The sequence below is a fragment of the Dermochelys coriacea genome, chromosome 7 (assembly GCF_009764565.3).
Source record: "Dermochelys coriacea isolate rDerCor1 chromosome 7, rDerCor1.pri.v4, whole genome shotgun sequence".
Taxonomy (NCBI): domain Eukaryota; kingdom Metazoa; phylum Chordata; order Testudines; family Dermochelyidae; genus Dermochelys; species Dermochelys coriacea.
The window spans coordinates 73026433-73050090 of NC_050074.1; the positions used below are offsets into that span (position 1 = coordinate 73026433).

Here is a 23658-nt window from a genome sequence, read left to right on the forward strand (position 1 = left end):
AAAATAACATAATTCATTAGTTGCAAGACTTTTCAGGAAATGAAAAAGCTGAAGTCTCATTTTAAAGTAAGACTCAACAGCCCCTTACACACCCATCACTTCTTATTTGGGGACCAGGAGTGCTACAGTTTAGGTTTCAACCTCATGTGATGTCACAATGCTGGTCCTCAAGCAAAAGAAGAAAAGTCAAGATCTGTTATTTGTAACATTAAAATAAGCAAGATCCCTAGTCTGCATATAATTACGGCATTTTATTATTATATGCTATGCTACATTCCTCCAGTGATTTCATAAAGGAACTTCTCCCCACTCTTCATGAAACAACTACAATTCTTTGAAATACAAGTCCTCCACTACCCATTCAAATTACAAACTGCTTACTTACCCAGTATGTTTTCATGACGCATTAGAACAGTCTGGTAAATCTCAGTTTCTCTGAACCAACTGGCTTCCTCAGTGGTAAAGAATACTTTGACTGCCACTTTTTCACCTCGCCATTTACCCATCCACACCTCACCATATCGCCCTTTCCCAACTTGCCGCACCATCTGAATCTGTTTGGCAATAGTGCGCTGAACCTAAACAAGAAAAGAAAAATCAGCAAGTGATTGAAGGCACATTGTCAAGATGATTGTCAGTCTTAAAACTTTGCTTGCCTTAACAATGGTCCCATTTCAAAAGTGTATTCTAGATTCTTTCCAGCTACTCCTCCTTCTAACTAATCATTGCTGCCTCGATTGGGAGAGTGAATGTGTACAAAAATCAATAACTAAAATACTCAAAGAAGAAAATACATTTGATTTTTGTTTAAATTAGACTGAACTAAATTCTTCTAATTTGCATAGGATTATAGCCACCTGTCTCACTGGATAAGCCTTTTTGCTGAGCTACTACAATAATTATGCTAAAATGCATGCCTCAATTCATTGTTGAATCAGCATATTTATGCAGTTATTACAGTTGTTCATGACCAGTGTAAAGTATGCCAGCCTATTTTATTAAATATCATTAATAAAGCTGAAGAAAAAAAAACCTTACAACTGGAATGGTATTATCCAAGTCTAAGGTATTTTATCTGAAGACCTGCTGGAGGACAGAACACTTCTTTATATTTTACTGGCCTCAGCAGGTTTTCTACAAAAGAACCTCTCTTCTCATGCTTTCTAGTTCTGGTTCATTACATGGAAGAAAAAGACTGACTCTTTTACATATTTGTGTGTGTATGTGTTTGTTTGTATAGTGTCTTTCATACTAAATGCAGTTCAAAAAATTATACAGAATTAAACATTTGCAGATAAATAGCATAGTTCAGAAATTAAGTAGTATTCACACAGGCAAAGGAAGAAATGGGTGTCTTCAGATGAGATAATAAATTAGACAGAGAACTGATGAGGTTGAAAAACACAAAGAAAACAGCTCTTGTACCAACCTATGGCCTGACGTTGCAGTAGTAACACAGAGGAGACTAATACTAGATTGATAAAAGGAGAAAGCACAGTAACCTTCCTTACAAGTAACTATGGCTCTTCAAGATCCCACTGCAGGTGTGCATGCACCCCACGCACGTGAGATTGGATATTTTATTTTAGTAACAGAATCCATCAGGGTTGCACATGGGCCTGGGCCTCTCCTTGTGCTCTCATGCAAGGGAATAAAGGGGGAGTGACTGTGATGCTTCCTCAATTCCCCTGCAATTCAAGTCCATGGAAGCAGAGAACTCTGAAAAGCAGGGATGGAATCATGAGAACCACACTGACCACATGTTGAAGAAAAAATGGTTACCTACCTCTCGTAACTGTTGTTCTTCGAGATGTGTTGCTCATGTCAATTCCAATAGGTGTGTGCGCATGCCATGTACACGACTGCCGGAAACTTTCCCCTAGTGGTAGCCGTCGGGTCGGCTGTAGAGACCCTAGAGTGGCGCCTTCATGGCAGTGTATTTATGTCCCTGCTGACCTGCTGCCTGGTCAGTTCCTTCTTGCCGGAATACTCCGACAGTGGGGACATGGGTGGGATTTGGAATGGACATGAGCAACACATCTCGAAGAACAACACTTACGAGAGGTAAGTAACTGTTTTTTCTTCGAGTGATTGCTCATGTGCATTCCAATACATGACTTCCAAGTAGTTACCCCGGGGGAGGGTCAGAGTTCACCTAACTGCCAAGTGCAGGACTGCCCTACCAAACCCAGCATCATCCCTCGCCTGCTGGGTAATGGCATAGTAGGATGTGAAGGTGTGGACTGAAGACCAGGTTGCCGCCTTGCAAACGTCCTGGATAGGCACCTGCATCAGGAAAGCTGTGGACGCCGCCTGCGCTCTGGTAGAGTGCGCCGTAATCAGCGGGGCTGGAACTTTAGCTAAGTCATAGCAAGTCCTGATGCAGGATGTGATTCATGACGAGATGCGCTGTCATGAGATCGGAAGCCCCCCTCATTCTTTCCGCAATAGCAATGAAGAGCTGTGGTGACTTACGAAATGGCTTTGTGCATTCAATGTAAAATGCTAGGGCCCATCTAACTTCCAAGGAATGGAATATGTGCTCCCTGTGAGTGGCATGGGGTTTAGGGAAGAAAACAGGTAGAAATATGTCCTGGTTCACATGAAACTGGGAGACAACCTTAGGCAGGAATGTAGGATGGGGGCATAGCTGCACCATGTCTTTATAAAATACCCTATATGGAGGTTCGGAGGTCAGTGCCCTGAGTTTGGATATCCTCCTAGCAGAGGTTATAGCCACAAGGAAAACCACCTTCCAGGAAAAGTAGGAGAGAAGACAGTTAGCCATGGCCTCAAAGGGGGACTCCAGGAGTGAGGACAGAACTAGGTTGAGGTCCATGGGGGGGATGGGCCGACGTACTGGAGGATTAAGTCTATCAAGGCCCTTAAGAAACATGCTCACCATGGGATTACCAAACACTGAACCCCCTGCCGTTCCTGGGTGGAAAGCCAAAATAGCCGCGAGGTGTACCCTTAGGGATGATATTGCTAACCCTTGGTGCTTGAGATCTAAAAGATAGTCCAAAATAAGGAATTGGGGCTGATTGCAGCTCAGTTCCCCTTTGTCGAGACCAAATGGAGAAACACTTCCACTTAGCCAGGCACATGGCTCAAATGGAGGGTTTCCTACTCCACAGCAGGACCTCGCTAATCAATTGCGAGCACTGAAGTTCAAGAGGTTCCACACCATGAGGTGGAGTGACTCCAGGTTGGGGTGCTGTAGATGGTCGTGGTCCTGTGAGATTAGGGTTGGACAGAGAGGGAGCGCTACTGGTCTTTCCACAGAGAGGTTCAGTAACATGGTGAACCAGTGCTGGCGGGGCCACGCTGGGGCTATGAGAATTAAGGAAGCCCTGTCCTGACGAGTCTTGAGGAGCACCCAGTGTATGAGGGGAATGGCGGGAACGCGTACAGCAGCCGACCTGTCCATAACAGGTGAAAGGTGTCCGCGGTGGAGCCTGGGCTGTGGTTCAGGAAGGAGCAGAATCTCTGGCACTTCCTGTTGCTCCGCGTTAACAGGTCCATGTGGGGAGAGCCCCATCTCTGGAAAATTGAGTGAGCGATGTCCCGTTTGAGGGACCACTCGTGTCCAGGGAACGAGCAACTGAGGCGGTCTGCCAGTTCCTTCTGCACCCCTGGAAGTTGCGATGCCTGCAGGTGAATAGAGTGGGCGATACAAAACTCCCACAGCACGAGGGCTTCTCGACAGAGGAGAGAGGAACGAGCACTACCCTGTTTGTTTATACAGAACATTGCCGCAGTATTGTCCGTGAGCACCGATATGCACATGCCCTGCAGATGGGCCAGAAACGCTTGGCATGCCAGACGAACAGCCCTCAGCTCCCTCATGTTGATATTCAGCGATAGCTCTGCATGGGACCAGAGGCCCTGGGTTCTGATATTGCCCAGATGTGCTCCCCAACTGAGCGCCGAAGCGTCTGTGACAAGGGAAAGCATGGGTTGGAGTTTTGCGAAGGGTCAAACACCTTCATGCACAAACCAGCTGTGGTTGCAGCCACCATTGGAGAGAGTGGAGAATTTGAGGCGGAAGGCTCGTGATTGAGTCCAATGGGTCCCTGCCCAGTCTGTGCACCTGCGCTAACCATGTATGGAGGGGCCAGAGGCTATGAGCTGTACATACAGGCCGCCATATGCCCCAGTAGTCTCATACAATTCCTGCCTGTAGTTGTGGGGAAGCGGAGGAGGGTCTGGATAATGTCCGTGAGCACTTTGAAACATAGATCCGGAAGGAATGCCCTCGTGCGCGTGGAGTCCAAGAGAGCACCGATGAACTCTATTGTTTGTGTGGGGGTCAGTGTGGACTTGGGCTCGTTCAATACAAGTCCCAATCTGTGAAATGTAGCCCGTGCCAGGGATACGTGCTCCATCACCTGTGCTTGGGACTCGGCCTTGATGAGCCAGTCGTCCAAATACTGGAACACCTGCACCTGGCATCTGCGGAGGAAGGCCACCACTACCGCCATACACTTGGTGAACACCCAGGGGGAGCACCCTGAACTGGTAGTGCTGGCCACTGACTACAACCTGAGAAAACGTCTGTGGGCTGGAATAGCAGCAATGTGAAAATACGCGTCCTTCAAGTCGAGGGCAGCATACCAGTCTCCCAGATCCAGGGAGGGAATGATGGCAGCCAGAGAGACCATGCGAAACTTCATCTTTTTTATTTATGTGTTGAGGTCTCGTAGGTCCAGGATAGGCTGAAGCCTGCCCTTGGCCTTGGGGATGAGGAAATAGTAGGAGTAGAACTCCTTGCCCCTGAATTCCTGAGGAATCTCCTCTATTGACCCTAGAGCTAGGAGCAATTGTACCTCTTGTAAAAGGAGTTGCTCATGAGAGGAATCCCTGAAGAGGGACCGGGAAGGGAGGTGGGAGGGAACAGAAATGGGATGGGGGCTGAGGTCTAAAGGGCTTTCTCTGAGGTGTTGGGACCCAGAGACTTCAGAGTTGCCTGCGAGTCCTTCAGGCTATGTAGGCGTGTGTCTGTATTTTGAGCAAACAGGCCCTCACAGTCAAAGGGGAGGTCCTGAATTGTATTTTGGATCTCAGGTGGGATCCCTGAAACCTGAAGCCACACACTGCACCTCATAGTGATGATGGTGGCCATAGTACTAGCCGCAGAGTCCGTTGCATCCAGGGCTGCCTGGAGGGCGGTCCTAGAAATCACTCTTCCCTCCTCAAGGAGCGCACCAAACTCCCTGCGAGAATCAGCCAGGATTAACTCCTGGAATTTAGCCAATGAGCTCCAGGAATTGAAAGCATATCGGCTAAGCACCACCTGCTGATTCGCTACCCAAAGCTGGAGCCCCTCAATCGAATAGACTTTACGGCCAAAGACATCCAGCTCCTTGGAGTCACGTGACCTAGGTGCGGGCCTGGTTGAACCTGCCACTCCTTGTGGTTTGCTGCATCAACCGTAAGAGTCGCCAGTTGGGGGTGGGTAAACGGGTGCTCATAGACCTTTTGTGGCACAAAGTAGCGTCTCTTGACCCCTTTTGCTGTTGGTGGTATAGAGGCCGGGATTTGCCAGAGCACTTTCGTGGTGTTCTGAATTGTCCTTATGAGGGGCAAAGCTACTCTGGAAGGACCCTCAGGGGTGAGGATGTCCACCATCGGATCAGAGTTCTCCATAACCTCCTCTGCCTGGAGGTTGAGGTTAACTGCTACCCTCCTCAGCAGGTCCTGGTGGCCTTTGGCATCCATTGGTGGTAGAGTGATGGAGGTGCCCACCTCAGCCTCATCTGGCAAAGACGAGGAAGAGGTTCCCGGGACAGGGTCTTCCTGCCCCTCAGGTTCTCTGGAGGCCAGGTCAGGTACCTTGGAGCACCCTGTGACCGGAGGTTCAGGTGCCACTGACGTCAGTGGAGGAGGGGCCGTGCTTGACTGCAGCTGCTCAACAGCCCTGTCCTGTAAGGGATCCTCAGGGGCCCTAGGTATGTGGCGTGCCATCAACGTTGCTGATGGAGGGGCACCGGGGACTGATACCACCGATACTGGCCTACATCCCTGACCTTGGGCCTGGTAGTAGGCCCAGGGGGTCCAAAAAGACCATTGCACTGGGCCCTGCCACTGAGGTGGCCAGGTGGCAACTGGTGCAGGTTGTTCCGCCAACCTACAGTGCCGGGATCAGTGCCAGGACTGGGAGTGGCTGTGTAGGGACACAGACAATTTTGCGACCGACTCTGACGAGTATTCAGTACCCAACCACGAGGGAGTGGAGCCCAACGGTGCCGGGGAGCGGTACCGGGGAGACGGAGATCGGCACCGCAATATCATGGGCTTCCCCCGATGATGAATCAATGGCAGCACCACCATCAGTGCCGCCATCGGCATCAGTGTCGTGATTGGTGTTATAATTGCCCGCAGTGCTGGGCACGACGCCACAGTCGGTGCCATTGCCTAAGTTTGCGAGGCCGGGCCCCGCACCTGCAGGGCCAGGTACTGCGCCGTCATATCAGTGAGGTTCTGAGCCGCCTCAAATGTGTCTGGAGTGGAGGGGAGATCAAGCTCTTCCTCCAAATCGTCGCGGGTAGGAGAGTCTGTTCTCACCGGACTCAACGGCACCGTGCCTGGGGCCGGATTCAACGGTACTGGTTCTTGGGGACCAGACCAAGGGTGTCCCACCGGAGGACTCAGCCCACTGGAATCTCCCCTCGGCTTCCTGACAGGGGAACGTCCTCTGTCTGGTTTCTTTTTCTTATGCAGCACTGGAGACTGTGAACGGTGCTTCCGCGAGGCACTGGCCTTGCAGGCCACTGAGCGCTGCCGGTGCTCCCTGGCGGAGTCCTTCCTCAGTTCTGGGACATCCCACACCAAGGCCAGTGTGCTGCGCACTGAGGGTGCTGGTGTCAGCTCAGGCTGTGGCTGAAGGGCCGACTCCAACAACAGGAGCTTCAGGCAATAGTCCCGCTCCCTCTTAGTCCTCTGTGTGAAGCTCCTGCAAATAGGGCACTTATCTGTCTGATGGCCCTCCCCGAGGCACTTGAGACAGGCGGCATAAGGATCACTTGTTGACATAGGTTTTGCACACCTCTCGCATGCTTTAAACCCCTGCGACCGAGGCATGCCTCAGCGCCGGGGAGAGTAGAACAGGGGGAACCGCCCCGAAGTAAGCTAAACTAATCTAATCTACAACTATTAACAGCTAACAAACAACTATTTACGCTAGAAACAAGGGAACCACTAGATAAGGCACTTGCAAAACAAAAGACTAAGTTGTTCCAATGACCGTCACGGACGGTAAGAAGGAACTAAGCAGGCGGCGGGTCAGCAAGGACATATATACACCACCATGAAGGCGCCACTCTAGGGGTCTCCACAGCCGACCCAACGGGTACCGCTAGGGAAAAGCTTCCGGCGATCATGCATGCAGTGCATGCATACACGTATTGGAATGCACATGAGCAATCATTTGAAAAAGAACCAGTTACTGTAGGGTAAGTAAAAGACGTTTACCTTTTGTAACTCGTTCTTTGAGATGTGTTGCTCATGTCCGATTCCATTGTAGGTGTGTGTGCTTGCCACACGCACTGGTGCTGGAAGTTTTCCCCTCAGTGGTATCCATAGGGGCCTGGCTCTGGCGCCGCGGTATAAAGGGCACCGCTGACTCTCCACTCCCTCAATTCCTTCTTGCCGAAATTCCGACAGAGGGGAAGGAGGGAGGGTCCTGGAATGGACATAAGCAACACAGCTCGAAGAACACCAGTTACAAAAACAGATAATCTTTTATTTATCGAGAGCTTGCTCATGTCCATTCCATTGTAGGTGACCCCCAAGCAGTACCATGGGTGGCAGATAGGAATTCATGGATGTGTCAACTGCAACACAGTTCTGCCAAATCCAATATCATCTCTGGTTTGCTGGGTGATGGTGTAATGCATCGTGAACGTGTGTACTGAAGACCACATCGTGGCCCTGCAGATGTCCTGGATAGGGGACATATGTCAGGAAGGCAGGCAAAGATGCCTGAGCCTAGTCAAGTGAGCCTTCAGTATCGGTGGAAGCACAGCCTGTGCTAACTCAAAAAGTATAGATGCAGGTGGTGATCCAAGTCAAAATCCTCTGAGAGGACACCGGAAAGGCCTTCATCCTGTCAGCTATTGAGATAAAGAGCTGGGTTGAGCTGCATAAGGGCTTGGTGCGCTCCAGGTAGAACACCAGGGCATGCCTGACATCCAGAGAGTGCAGTCGCCTCTCCTCATTGGTCATGTGAGGCTTTTGACAGAACACCAGGAGGAAATTATCTTGGTTCACATGGAAGTGTGACACCACCTTTGGCAAGAAGGCCGGATGGGGCCGCAGCTGGACCTGGACCATGTCCTTGTAGAATACAGTGTACCAGGGCTCCAAAGTGAGGGCTTTAATTTTGGAGACACATCTTGCCGAGGTAATAGCTACAAGGAATGCAATCTTCCATGATAAGTGGGAAAGGGAAAAAGAAGCCACTGGCTCAAAGGGTGGACCCATGAGCCTGGAGAGGATCAGATTGAGGTCCCACTGGGGAACTGGATCCCGGATCGGCAGAAAGAGTCTTCTAAGGCCTTCCAAGAACTTGATCGACAACTCATGTGAGAACACCGATCTACCCTGGATGCAAGGCTGATACAGCAGCCAGATGCACCTTGATAGAAGAGAAGGTGAGCCCTTGGTGCTTTAAGTGAAGCAGGTAATCCAGGATGGACTGCAGAGATGACTGGGCCAGGGAGATATTCCGTTCTGATGCTCAGCAGGAGAAATGCTTCCACTTTGCCAGGTAAGTTGCTCTGGTGGAGGACTTTCTGCTTCTCCAAGAGAACCTGCTGTATATGACTAGAGCAGGCTTGTTCCTCTAGATTGAATCACGCAGCATTCAGCAGAATGGTAACAGTACCCCAGCGATGAATGCCTCATGCTTTGAGAGCAGTGCAGCTCCGTGGACTGGGAGAGAGAGGATCGACATCTTGGCTCAGGAGATCATCAAAGTACCCGTGGGGATCTGTAGCAGCAAATTAGAGACCAGTGACAGGACTCTGGGGACCAGCATCTTGACTCTCCAGAGTGGTGCCCCAAGTTTGAAGATTGATTCGGCTGCTCTGGGGACTGGCGACGCATCTCCAGAAGTCTGCGCCAGACAGCCGGAGATCGGTGCCAGGATCCCAGGGAATGCTGTCTAGAGTCCAGAGAACGATGCTGGGAACTCTGACAGGTAAGCTGACCCATACCCAGGAGCTGGCAGCACTGCTCAGGTGAGCGTTGGCAGGGCACCCCCTGCATCGGGGAGCAGTGCCGCACCGATGGGGGACTGCTGGAGAGGTCCCAGAGTGGGTTTACCCCTTGAATGGGGGAACCTCGCTAACTGACGTGAGCAGCATTAGCAGGGACAATATGTCCTTAGTGGCCTGAAAGGCCTCGGTGTGGAAGGCACCGCCAGGTACTGAGTGCCTCTACCACTTCCCGGGGTGGTGGGTGGGTCTCGAAGGGGGCTCGACAGCCCAAGAGCTGCTGGAGACTGGCCACTGTCTGAAGGGGAGGAGCTGCTCCCATCAGGTCTTTGCTCTCCCCCGGCTCTCTCCTTCTCTTTATGGGATGTAGGAGAATGCCCTCTCCCAGCCTTTCTTTGCTTTTTAGCCAGTACTGGGGATAGGGATTGATGCTGGTCGGAGGTTGGTGCCGGCTGTGCACTCCACACCGATGCGGCAGTGCTTGGAGCGGAGTCCAATATAGCTGTCTCCGAGGTGGGTGCGAGGGTTGACTCCATAAGGAGTACTCTAAGTCGAATGCCCTGCTCCTTTTTGGTTGTGGCTTGAAACTTTTACAAAATGTGGCACTTGTCGCTCACATGTCTCTCCCCCAAACACTTCAGACAACTTTGATGGGGATCACTGACTGGTGTAAGTTTTTTGTAGCAGTCACAAGGCTTGAAGCCCGGGGATCGGGGCATGCCCCATCCCTAGGCAAAGTCCAATCGGGGATTATTCTAACTTGCGCATTAAGGGAACTAATAAACTATACAAACTTTCTAAGAACTATATATAAGAGATTCACAACGAGGCACAGTTGAGAAGGAAAGTTTCCTAAGGCAAGGAGATGTTCCAGCACTGTCACTGGCGGTAAGAAGGAACTGCGGGCAGGGGAGCCAGCGGCGCCCCTTATACCAGCGCATACATGCACCACTGCAGAGGGCGCCAGAGCCGGTCCTCTACAGATACCATTGGGGGAAAATCTTCCGGCACCAGTGCATGTTGTGAGCACACACACCAACAATGGAATGGACATGAGCAATCACTCAAAGAAGAGCTATCTGTCTTGGGTGGTTTAGATACAACAAATCCTCCAACTTTGCAGGGGGTTAGACTAGATGACCCTTGTGCTCCTTTCTTAGCCTATGATTCTATTGGGGTGGTCAAACTTACTGACCTTCCGAGCCACACAGGACAACCTTCGGAAGTTCAAGAGTCGGGGTGCGCCTGCCAGGGCTTCAGCCTCAGGGGAGGCGGGTTGGTGGGTCTCAGGGCTTCAGCCATGTGGGAGGCATCTGCCGGGGCTTCAGCCTCATTCCTGCTAAAGTCCCAAGTCCTGGTAGGTGTGCCCCGAGGGGCTGAAGACCAAAGACACCCCTCCCTGCAGGGAAGAAGCCCCAAGCCCCACCACCCTGCAGCAGGCGAAAGCCCCAAGCTTCCCCCCTCCCCACCAGTCTGGTAGGCAGAAAATGGGAGGAGTGGGGAGGGGGCTCTGCAAGTCTTATTTTAACTGTAAAAAAGCTGCATGCAGCTCACAAGCTGCAGTTTTGCCATCCCTGATTTCTATGATAGTGACCCATCCTTTATTCGCATAAGGCGGACTGGTGCTCCTGCTGGAGAGATGGGTTGCTGAATGAAGCCCTTTGAAAGATTTTCCTGGCTATACCTGTGTTGTGCCTCGAGCTCTGGTTCAGAAATGGTGTATATGCAACTGTAGGACACCTCTGCCCTGAGTTGTAGGTTTATTGGACACTCATAGTCCCCATTGTGGGGGCTGTGAATCTGTGTTTTTCCTTTCAAACACATCCAGGTAGTCTTAGTATTTGTCGGGGGTCTGGTCTAGATCTGCCCCTTCTGGTTAGCCCCTGCTGCCCGGGGTCTCACTTCCAAGAGTCTTATCTGGTGCTGGGGCCCAGGGCTTGGGTATCTCGGGGCCTGGTGAATTTGATGGATGCAAGCTTTCTGACAATATTTAAAGGAGAAGCTTATGTTCCTCCACCGCTGGGAAATACAAGGGTCATGCTGCCCCAACAAAAGAATGCCAAGAATTACTGAAAAGAATGGAGAGTAGATCACATCTAAACATATTATTTTCCACTAATGCCTGTAAGGGGATGGTGTCTTGGATCACTGGTCCTGATGACAGAAGCAGCCCATAAATCATCTCCACCAGGTCTGGTATAGATTTTGGCTGGAAAGGGAACTGGAGTGTTTGGGGTGCCTTAAGATCTATAAAGTTGGCAGCATCCCCAAAGTGTCAGTTGCAGGGGAATCCATCTCACCAATTCCAAGCTCCCCAGTTACAGTGGCAACTGGAAATGCAGGGATACGTCATGGTTCCTGGGTCAGGTTCTACTCAAGGTTTTCAGGGTGATTCCAGAGCACAGAGCTCTGATGATGCTGAGGCTGTATCCCCCTAATGGGCCTGGGCTGGTCCGTTTCCCAAGCAGGACAGTAGGCAAGGGTGTGGCCTGGCACCCCACAGTAAAAACAGAGATTAACATTCTTTCTCCTCTGGGGTCATGAATCAGTGACCCAGGTCGACCTGCATGAGTTCAGGACTCAGTTCTATAGGCTTTTGCACACCAGATAGACATAGGGGCATAAGGCAGCCCCTTCTTTCCTCCTTCCACTTGCGCAGCTGAGAGCAGATGCACAAGGCAAGGTCAATAAAGACCTCTAGGCGGATGGGGTTTTTAAAATGGGCTAGATCATCTTTTACCACTTCACTGAGTCCTCACTGGAACTGGTGTAAACCGGGCTGCCTCATTCCACTCATCAGCAGAAAGCCATTGGAAGTAAGTGGTGTAGGTGGTGGCCAGCTCTTGCCTTTGACAAACCTTCCGGGGGGCAGTATCTGCAGAGCAGACATGATATTGGTCATCAACAATGGTCAAGAAGGCTTGCATGAAGGCATCCCAGTTGGAGTGCACTGCTCTGTTCTGCTCCAACGGGGGGAAGCCCAAACACTTTGCCAATGAGAAGGCTGACTAGTCTCTGGGATTAGTTTGGAGGTAGAGCAGGAAGAACAACTGAGTATAGCTGCTTGCTAGCTGCTCGCATAAGGTCTGTGCTTTGGCAGCAAGCTGCTTCACCTGGGCTTAGTGACTGTGCCAACTGCTCATGCAAGGTCTGTGCTTTGGTTATAAACTATGTAGTTTGGGTCTGTAGCGTGAGATACTCTACTTGCAGACAGGTGACTTGGTCCTGCAGGTCCCGGATCCTCAGGGAACCTCTGGTCAGAGGGTGGCCCACCCCATTCACCTTTCGAGGGGTTGGATGCAGTATGGGGGACAAAAAGGGTCTAAAAACAGTCAGGGCCATGGATGGCCTGTGTGTACAGGTCAGTTACCAAGCTGCAGTCAGGAGACAAATAGTGGAGTTGGAGCTGAGTCGGGCTGGGATGCCAGAAGTCGTAGCCAGGCATTGAGTTGTAGACAGGAGGCAAGTAGTAGAGTCTGGATTAAGCCAGGGTCAGGAGCCAGAGTCTGGGGTTCACAGCAAGGCAAGATCTGAGTGGAAACAATGAGGAAACAATGCATGGTTACTCAGACAGCTCCCTGTGATTGCTTTCTGGTATATATACCAACACTGGCCAATCAGTGGACTTTTGGGGCAGCCACTCGGGCCCCACTGGACAGTACTTCCTGCAGTGTCTAGCTTCACAGGACTCCCCAGCAGAAAGCCGGCCTGAGCTTCCAGTGGCAATGTTGAAATATGTTTTCAATGTTGGTGGTCTGGAACCCCAAGGTGCCAGGTCCTAGTCTTGCAGGTTCTTACACAAAGTTGGACGGGCAACAGGTAAAGTCTATCAAGCAGTGTCACGTTCACAGACTCCTGCCGTAATCTGCTTCTGATCAGCCAGTGATCCAAGCAGGGAGAGACATGAAAGCTTTACATTCTCAGGTGGGACAGTGCTGTGGAGAGCCCGAGCAACTTTATCTTGTACAGGTAATGATATAGTCCCACTTTGAACTTTGAATACTTCCTGCAGGCTGGGTGGATAGACATATGGAGGTACACACCTTGCAATTTGAAAGCCACAAACCATGCTTGAGCCTGAAGAAATGGAACAACAGAAGCAAGAGATACCATCCTGAATCTGAGGTGGTGTGTGTAGCTGTTCAATCTCTTCAGATTTAAAATAGGATGAAGACCCTTCTTCCTTGAGATAATGAAATATCATGGCTAGAAGCCTCTTTCCCTATACTCTTGAGGATCCTCTATGGGTCTTAGGCATAGCTACACTACTAGCTAAATCGGCACTGCTGCGATCGATGCAGCAGTGTAGATTTAGCGTGTCTGGTGAAGACATGCTAAATCAATGGGAGAGCGCTCTTCTATCCATTTGTGTACTCAATCTCCCCAAGAAACAAAAAGGAAGTCAGTGGGAGAGCATCTCCCGTCAACATAGCGCAGTGTACACACTGCGGTGAATGGATCTAGCTATGTAACTGAAGTCATGTAACCTAGATCGATTTACCATGGTAGTACAGACCAGCCCTTTAACGAAGGAAGGGGGCCATTTCTCTTTGTAAGAGGCTTTTGTGTGAAGGATCCCTGGAGAGGGACAGGGAAGGAGAGTGGGTGGGCAGAAAGTGTGAAAATAAATGGCCTAGCCACGGGCTACTATATCCAAGATGAAGACTGTCTCCTGATCTGTTCCTATGTGGCTCCTGACATTCCCATCAAATCTACTGTTTGGATGATGGGACAGACCGTGTAACGGAGGAGGCAGATGACTGGAGTCTCCTTGAGTATCACAATCATTTCCATGATAGGTACTCTGGCTGTCTGCCCTGAGAATATGGGTGAGCCTACTGTGCTGAGAGGGCCCCCTGAATCCTTCAAGGAGCACAGTGCTTCCTGAGTTCTTTTGTTGAAGAGTTTCATACCACTGAAAGAGAGGTCTTGTATGTTGTCCTCAACTTCCCCATGGCAGATGCTAACAGCCTCACGGTTACAGCCATGGTCATCAACCTTAAGGAGGTATCCAAGGCTGCCTTTAGGGCTGTACTGGTAAACATTTGGCCTTCTCCGAGATCTATATACGCTCCAGAGTTCTGCAGTACTTTCACCAGGAAGGGAACCAACCCTTTCTCACGTCAGGAAATCTTATCTGGTGAGAGTCTGGTAGTTTGCCACATGGAGTTACATTAAAATGGATGAGTAGGCTTTGTACCTGAATATCCTTGTTCTTGGGCGTGCCTTTTGTTCATTTGATTTTTCCTGAATTACTGCAACGACCAATGATCCTGGGTTTTGATGGGAGTAAAAGTATTTGAATTTTTAGAGGCACCTGATAGTCCCACAGTTCACCTGTTCTGACATGGACTGGATGGTAGCCAGGGTTTGCCAGAGACCCTTGGCTGGCTATCACATGCCCTCATTTATGGAGAGAACAATTCTTACCAGATCTGATGCAGTCAAAATGTCAAAGAGTTGACAGGATTTCTCTTGTATGACTGTCATTTTGATATCCAGGGTCTCCACCAAAGGAGCTCGCAGACGCTGAAAAGCTTTAAAGTCATCAACTGTCAAGGCAGGAGCTGGTATGACTGCCCGATCAGGTGAGGATGACTACTCTTTGGGAGGAGATTGAGGGTTCTGGTATTGTACAGCTCCTGGGTAAGGTTCTAGTACCTGTGGTCTGAGCAATGATGAATCCAATGCCTCCTCTTCCTAAACCTACTGGGGAAGGGGAGAGGAAGAGGAAGATATTCTGAGAAGGTGGTCCCAATAGGGCCAGTAAGGCTAAGGTGGCATGGGATAAGGGTACTGGTCCATTTATAGCTGGTTAGCCCTGTCTCTTTTGTGGTGTTGTGCCCAGCAAGATAGATCTCTGGTAGCAGCTCTAGGTTTACTCTCAGGAAGTAGAGAAGAGGCACTGCTGCTCAACATGAAGGAGAAATCTGGGAATGGAGAAGAAGAGAAATACTCTTCAAATGGGAGTGCCATGGGGTAATGTCTCAGCTCTGGTGCTATGTTGGCACTAATGTTGTCCCCAGAGAGGATCTTGACTGCTCTGTAAGGGGCAGGTCTTAGTCCTGAAATCGAAGCAGGTGCCAGTTTACTCTGTACTACTCCCTCAGCAGAGGACTTAGATACTGTCCATGGAGGATTGATGTCTCATCACATCTCCCTGAGCAATACTTCTCAGTGTTTGATCTCCACTTGGCCCTGACTTTTGGTCATGCTCTTCTGTTGGTGAGCTGTGAGGTAATGGTGTCAAGCACATTGCTACAAGTGCCAAAACAGTTGTTGGTTCTGGTGTAGCAGCAGCTGGTGCCAAAGGTTTCAACAGGTGTCCATTTTCATGGGTTTTTTCTTTTGCTGCTGGCTTCCTTGGACGGCACCCACTGAAGACGTCTTCTTTGGAGGAGGATGTCTTGCCTGGATCTGAGGAGATGCTCATTAACTACTTGAGTAGGTGTAGTTTCAGCCGTGTGTTCTTCTACTTTTGAGTCCTTGAGAAGAAGGACAGGCACACTAAATACTAACCAATGATGGGACTCACCTTGAGACAGGAAAGGCAGCTGTTATGCTCATCAACCAAGGTTATGAGTCCATTGCAGGTTGGGCAGGATTTAAACCCTGTGGGTTTAGAGTCTGCCATGGCAGTTGGCATGAGGCATCTTGCTGCACTGTACAGGACGGGATGTAGGTTTGTTCTTTTTGTTTTGTTTTTAGGAACATTCAAATTAAAAAATAAATGAAGACGAGAGTGAAGATAGATTTCTTCATACAAATAGACAAGATGATTAGTTTGAAGATCACCAAAAAAAAAAAGCGGGGTGACAGAGTTCTGTCTTGCTGCAATGAGTGGTAAGAGGGAACTGATGGAGGGCTGCAGCAACTCTGCCCTCTATCCCTTGCAGGGAACATGAGGTGGCACAGGATGCATGTGAAGCCTGAATGGACATGGCTATTAAAAAAAAATCATCTAACCTCACACGCATGGGGCATGTGCAAACCTACATGGACACATACTCATAGAAAGAGAAGATCTATGAAGTAAGCTGCTTTAAGTGCATGGAGACTTTTTAAAAAAACCTGAGGGCAATTCTAGAGTTGGATCCTAAAACTAATGAGGAGCTACTGGGATTTGTGAATGGGGTGATGTTATGTGTCTTTGTATATGGGAGAAAACAGGCAGGAGCTTTCTGCTGGAAAGCTGGGATATCTGCAATATAGAATGGGTAAAAAGCGAAGACCAAGGTCTTCAGAGGTGAAGTTGAGTGAAATGCATATATGGTCACTGTAGTGATGACTAGGGCCCTACCAAATTCACGACCATGAAAAACTTGTCATGGATTGTGAAATCTGATCTTTTGTGTGCTTTTACCCTATATTATACACATTTCACAGGTGAGACCAGCATTTCTCAAATTGGAGGTCCTGACCCAAAAGGAAGTTTCGGGGGGGTTGCAAGGTTATTTTAGGGGGCGGGGGGCCACTTTATTGCCACCCCTACTTCTGTGCTGCCTTCAGAGTTGGGCAGCCAGAGAGCGGTGGGTGTTGGCCGGGCGACCAGCTTTGAAGGCAGCGCCCCACCAGCAGCAGTGCAGAAGTAAGGGTGGCAATATCATATCATGCCAGCCTTACTTCTGCGCTCCTGCTGGTGGCAGGTCTGCCTTCAGAGCTAGGGTCCTGGCCAGAAGCCGTCGCTTTCCAGGTGCCCAGCTCTGAGGGCAGTGCTGCTACCAGCAGCAGAATAGAAGTAGGGTAGCAGTATCGCAACACCCCCAACAATAACCTTGCAACCTCATCCCCAACTCCTTTTTGGGTCAGGACCCCTACAATTACAACACCATGAAATTTCAGATTTAAGTAGCTGAAATTATTAAATTTATAATTTTTTAATTCCTATGACCGTGAAATTGACCAAAATGGACCATGATTTTGGTAGGTGATGACACATGGATTTACAAAGAGGTATCAGAACAAAGATACATCAGAGTCACCGATAAAACCAAGGTTACAGGCATCACAGAAAAATGGGAGGATGAAGGACTGGTATATTGAATATCAAAGATGTAAGTTTTGAACGATTAATTTATAAACCACAAACTTAACTAACAGAGTACAATATAGTTGTGGGAATTTCTTTGAGTGCATTAGTGATACAAATGTCAATCTTATCTATGCAAGACAACTTGTTTAAAACATTAAAAATAGTTTCTTATCTGTATATTCTTCACTACTCCACACAAGAGTGAAAAAATGAAATGGACTCAGATTTATTTTCTTCATCTTCGTCACGTATTATAATTATAATAGGTAATTGTATAGGGGGGTTAAAATGTATATTTGTATATATGTGTTTCTTAATTGTAAGAATGTGCGAATGTGGATTTTTAATATACTTCAAGAATAAAAATATGTTTAAATGTAGTTTTACCATTTTGGCATTCAGGATAGCAGTAAAGAAAATCTAAGACTTTGGCTTACCAACAAAGGTAGTCCTGATCCACTGCCAGAACTCTGTGACTGGTCAATAAGATCCTTTAATGACTCCCCAGCTGGAATAAATGCTTCATCTTGCTCCAAATCACGATTATAACAACGTCTCTTTGCTACCCATCTACAGTAATGTCTGCAAAAGAAAAAAAACTACACATTAATACTTTTAAATATAATGTTACAGTTTAATAAACATCTTGACCTATGAAAAAAAAAAGCTAAATGCATGTTTTTAAAAACCAGCAATACTTATTACACGGTCATGTCATTTTTAGATGACAGATTGAAGAATATTTAAATTGTGTACAAAAGACACTTGAGACTCATGTAGACATACTGATTTACAATTTATCAAGTGGTCATATAACATTTTCAAGTCAACATTTTCATCTGGGCTATATTAACTTCAGTTAGAGCAAATTAGGACTTTCTATCAATATTTGCAGTATTTTTGCCAATAGGATTACAGAATACAAATGAACTCAGTTCATCTGCGTAATGGTTGAGATATCTTTTGGTCAATGATGTCGGAGCTGAGAGCTACAAATGACTGTTTTGTAATAACTGTTTAAAAATACCTATCACTTTTCTCCTATTTTTCTTCTTTTTTTCTTTACAACAAAACAAATACAATAAAAATTGCAAACAGGAAAGCAGAGATTTATTTTATATGCAATTATAATGAAGCCATGAGTTTTTATATTAAAATTCTCTGCTATGTCAATGCCTTCAATTATGACAATTTGGCTAATGTACTAAACTCCAGCTGGCACACAATAAATATTGTTCCTGGAAGCACGCACATTGAATATGAGGATTACAGTCTGTTCTTGTTCTGTTCTATTCTGCTCTTTGCTGCTTCCACTCCTGGAAATCATAATTGAAAGGAAAGTGTCCTAAGTACTTAAGATTTTGTCTATTTCGCTAACTTTCAAATAGGCAAAACAACAGAGAAACTGAGTAAAGCGACTTGCAACCCAGACTCCATTAGGTTCTATTACCACAGTATTAATAATTTTATTAAGATAATGTTGAAGTAAAAAGAAAACAATACAGAGTTCAAGCACAGAAGTTTCTGGTTATCAGGAAATAAGTTACAGATTATCAAGGAGTGTGAAATTCGGTTTAGGAACAGGTGGCGTAGGGAATACATAATCTGCAATATCCCCGATTGGGGTAACAGTTTAACGGGTCAAAGTACAGATATTGAGATATGAGGGTATGGTATGTTGTCCTTATAATGGCTATGTTCAGGTGTGGAATAATGAGTGGATACGATGATGAGGATGGATCTACCCTCATTTAGTGGGATTTAATGTTCAGTGAGTTTATGGTTCCCGATCATATGGTCCAATGGAAAAAGTCTCTCAGTCCCTTTCCCATAGATAATGCACAACGTTGTACCGGCTCACACCTCCTGGTACTGTCTGTGGCCGGTGATGTGTTCGATGTAGATGTCCCTGGACCATCGGATTGTGTCCGAGACCATGAGGCGCCGCATGAGCCATGCATAGCGTCGGCCGATTCCACAGGTCCGCAGCACTTGCTCGTTGCAGGGATCCCAAGCGCCCAGGCTCTGACGATCAGGGCATCTGCACCTCATAGCCCTTTGCTCTCAGGGTGTCTGCCGGGGGGGGGTGTTTTTCGAGCTTACGAGCTTGGGCGTCGCGGAAGGCCGGGGTCCTGTTCTCGAAGGGGACCGTGATGTCGACGAGGATGATCTTTTTCTGGGCCTTGTCGGTGACTACCACGTCAGGTTGCAACTGGCTGTCAGTACCGGGGATGGTGCAGTTTACGACGACCTCCCCCAGGCGCGGTGCGATGGCTTTCACCAGGCGGTTCTGGATGGCGTTGTGGCACAGCTGCCAGGCTCTGGAGTGGGGCTTGCAGCTGCACAGGACGTGGGGCAGGGTCTCATTGGAGTAGCAGCACTTCCGGCAACGCTTGTCTTGGTTCCCGTGGCGGATGGCTCTGTTGAGCAGGACTCAGTTGAGCCGGGTGCAGTGGATGAACCGCCTGTCAGCGAAACGGGTGAAGCCGCCCCTGGCGAGGAAGTGGTTGCTGGCGTCCCACTTGCTCGTCAGTTCGAAGGCTTTACCCTGGTCCGGTTTACATTTCAGGGTTTCCATGTACAGAGAGCGGATGGCTGCCTTCAGGGTCCTCTCCAGCATGCCCCAGCGCTCGGGGTGACGACGGTGTTGTCGTCGGACTTGATCTGCGGCACCACGACTCCCAGCTCCTGGTGCTCCTCGCACCACTCCCAGCGGCAGCCGATGTGCTTCCTCAGGCGATGTGTGGCATTGCGAACGCGGGACCACAGTGAAGCAATGTCGCCACCGTCCTGTCCAAATTCGCCATCCAGAGAACTGCTCAGGAATCTGGCGGTGTCTTGGTTGGAGGGGGCTCTGCCGATCCGCTTCTTTGTTGAGTCATGGAGGGCATTTGCTGCAATGTTCCTTACCATAAAATCCCTAATTTATCCGCAAGAGAATTTCTAGGCCAACGGCACAGAGGAAACACTATAAGCTCTAATTTCTATTCAGGTTCCAAGATCACATCCACCATTGTGGTGCTAGAGCACATCCTGAGCAACTTCTCTAGAAAAAAACAGGGAGGGTGAAATCTACTTTAAAAATTCATGTACAAACAGCTTTGTAAAGTTAGAGTTAAGATTACTGCCCCACAACCAGGCTTTCCACTCCTTACATGCTCCCAGAACATAGTGCTTCAAAATCCAAAATAACCGTCAGAAAAACAGAAAATGCTCAGTTAAGATCTCCCCACACATTCCTCTCCTCCCCCACAATCCTTCAAAATGTTTGTGTTCTGGGGGGAAAAAACTGAGAAATGCACTGTTAAAATGCAGCTTCACACACAATGCACCCCGCCAACTTAACTTTCCTTTTGTACTGCTGGTACGAGCACTGCATCATCCAATACATGCATCAATAGATCTTATGTATTGCCTTCAAATATCATATATACAACTTCACAAATCATACTCCATCATGCTACACTATTTGCCAAAGAGCAGCAGAAAAATCTACCCCACATAATTTTGAGCACTGAGTGGTGCAGGACTCCTAACTGAGCCCTGCTTCTTTCAATATACACATTTATAGGTCATATTTTGCATGGAATTTTGTAGAAAGAATGTAATTTGATAAGTTTGTGAAGTCCTGTGGGACTCCAGATGACAAAGAATATCATAAATATAAGACATGTTTTCTTCCGGTTGTGGCTCTTCTATGAAAACTTAATCATTTTACCATCACTCGTACCTATCCTTTACTCCCAATAAGATTTCATGCTCCCATCCAGGTTTCATTTTGACAGAAACCTAATACCAAATATCCATGAAAATATTAAGAAAACCTTCCTGCTCAATGTATCATATGTGTGAGATATAAATACTGGAATGTTTTCACTATATTATTAGTTTAAATTTATGGTTTAGAGTTAAAGAATATTAGGGTCAACCATGCATCCCTGGGCAGCGGGAAAACAGAGAGAGAATAACAAGTGAAAAAAATGCATAACGTTTTGTGTTCAGTTCAGACTATGCAGGACAAATATAGCTCCTATTTTTTAAAAAAAGCAGAAAAACTGTAGAAAGTTTTATTTCTGTGGCTTATTTGAATCGTTAATATGTTCCTAGGACAGAATAATGCAGAAGATAAAACTCAAAAGTAGCACACAAATAAAAACAGCAGTGGCCGAATATCCAACTGTGCAAAAGCGTTAACATATTCTTGTTTATGGAATTTTATAGTGCCAAAATCATACCTTGTTCTGAAAACCTGTACAGTTTTCACACACTGCTGGAATAAGACATGAAATTCTATGAAATTCCATACAACACGTTAATGTCCACATTTTTACCTAACACTATAAACTACCGTTCATAGAGATGTAAAGTTACATTTAACTAGTTTCCTCTTGGATCTATTTAAAAAAAAAACCTCTCTCTCTCTCTAACTAAACACATCTCTAGAATAAGTCATTTTGTATATCATCATATAGGAAAAAATACTAGTGCAGAAGGAAGTACTTCTCCTTACTTGTAACAAAAGCAGCTAAATAAGATGATCATAACAATGATGCAGACTGCCATAGAAATCAGCACTGCCATCCAACGAACGCTGCCATCAAAAAGTCCATCTGTTTAAAAAAATAAAACCGTTACAATACTTATTTCCTAAAAAGTTGCCAGTAATTAGATTCTAGTATAAATAAAATATTCTATTTATCAGTCACTTTATCATAGATTATGTATTTTGTAACTGCCAATTTTGTAAACCTCTTCCCCATAAAATATTATTTTTCATTTGGAGCTACAGCTACACTCAGCAATATCAGGGATCCTTCCAAAAGGGGCAGCAGGGGTAAAGAATTGCAAAGCATCAGATTTTATTCTCTGTAGCAACACTGACAATACTGAGGGTATGCCACACATTTTTTTATACATACTTATATAAAGTTCCTTGCTATCTTAATATTGCCTACAATGCCGGTGGTAACTCACTCCAATTCTCCTGAAGGCTTTCATTTCCAACAGATACCAAAAGTATCATAGAATACCAGGGTTGGAAGGGACCTCAGGAGGTCATCTAGTCCAACCCCCTGCTCAAAGCAGGACCAATCCCCAATTTTTGCCCCAGATCCCAAATGGCCCCCTCAAGGATTAAACTCACAACCCTAGGTTTAGCAGGCCAATGCTCAAACCACTGAGCTATCCCTCCCTCCTTATATATACTCCAGCTTAAAAAAACACTCATACCAACGCAAAACATTACTGGTAACCTCACATATTCTTCTATCAAGAACTTTGCACATCTGACTGTCCAACATTTACCCATTGCATGGGTAAATTACTCTTCCTTAGCACTGCTGAACTTGCTATAAAGGATTTCATGTACTGTTAGAGTAGTCAAATTTCAGAGGAGACATGAGACTGAAGTACTTCTATCTATCTTCAGTGGTTGTCGAGATAGAATTTGAAGTTCTTGTGGCACTTCTTATAAACAGTGGAAGATAATTCCAGAATCTTGCCAGTATATCCAGTCTCTCCTGTGAGACGGGCTGACTTACAAAATTGACAATGGGATATAGAGACTTCCATCTCTACGTTACTTATTTAAATCTAGTCCCAGTTGATAGCTATCAAATGTTCCCACCTGATGGCTGTTGGATGGTCTACATATCACAGCTTGGTAGTCTCAGAACAAGTCCTAGTAGTACCATGCCCAGACCTCAAGAGCACCCGTCACAATCCTTCAGGGCTATCTTATTAGAGAAGTCAATAGTTAACTGAAATTTAACTACATTCACATCCATATAGTTCAGTTTCCTTTCCCCTGACAGCATAGTGGGCAAAACTTCCAGTTGCTGTCTGTGAATAAACACAAGAACACGGTTTCCAGAAATGTCTAATCTGGCACCTTTCATAACTCTAAATTCACTAAAATACAAAATGTAAACAGGATCTAATGTCTAAGGCGAAATGCGAGAGATCAGAAACTTTACAGATCATATGATGTTCATGGGACTCTCAGACTCACCTGTTTTCCCAAGCTATTTCAAATGAAAATAAGGGAGTTAAATAAAGCTGGAGACAAGGGAAAGGTAGGAATGTGATATTTTACAGGACTGGGAGGTCCCTTTACAATCATAGTCTTGTTAACTTTTTTAATATATATAATTCCTGTTCTGTTTCTGTAGCATAGGATAAGTGCTTTTATAAAGGTAGATACATAAACCAAAAATAATCGCTGTTCCGTTTAGTAACACACTACTTCACTAGCTAGATATTGTAGGTTCTCCCCTTCCTCCCTCAGGAGAGTGAAAATTCCAGGAGGAAAATGGGTCAGAAATGCTTCCTACAGAAAGGATTGGAGAACACTCCACTGTCACTGCAGGGCCCTATGTTCCACTTGAATCCCCATGCTACTGCTGATCA

At 47.1% G+C, this 23658-nt stretch overlaps 1 protein-coding gene across 2 annotated transcripts in view; it reads right to left on the reverse strand.

Moving 5' to 3' along the window:
• Nucleotides 1-23658, reverse strand: part of BMPR1A (bone morphogenetic protein receptor type 1A) — a 207705-nt gene that overhangs the window by 38926 nt on the left and 145121 nt on the right. For both annotated transcript variants that reach the window (XM_038410919.2, XM_038410920.2), the window contains 3 exons: nt 21761-21860; nt 17688-17832; nt 386-578 (listed from right to left, as the gene is read on the reverse strand). In XM_038410919.2, coding sequence (XP_038266847.1) covers nt 386-578; nt 17688-17832; nt 21761-21860 — 438 coding nt within the window. The remainder of the gene's footprint in view (nt 1-385; nt 579-17687; nt 17833-21760; nt 21861-23658) is intronic.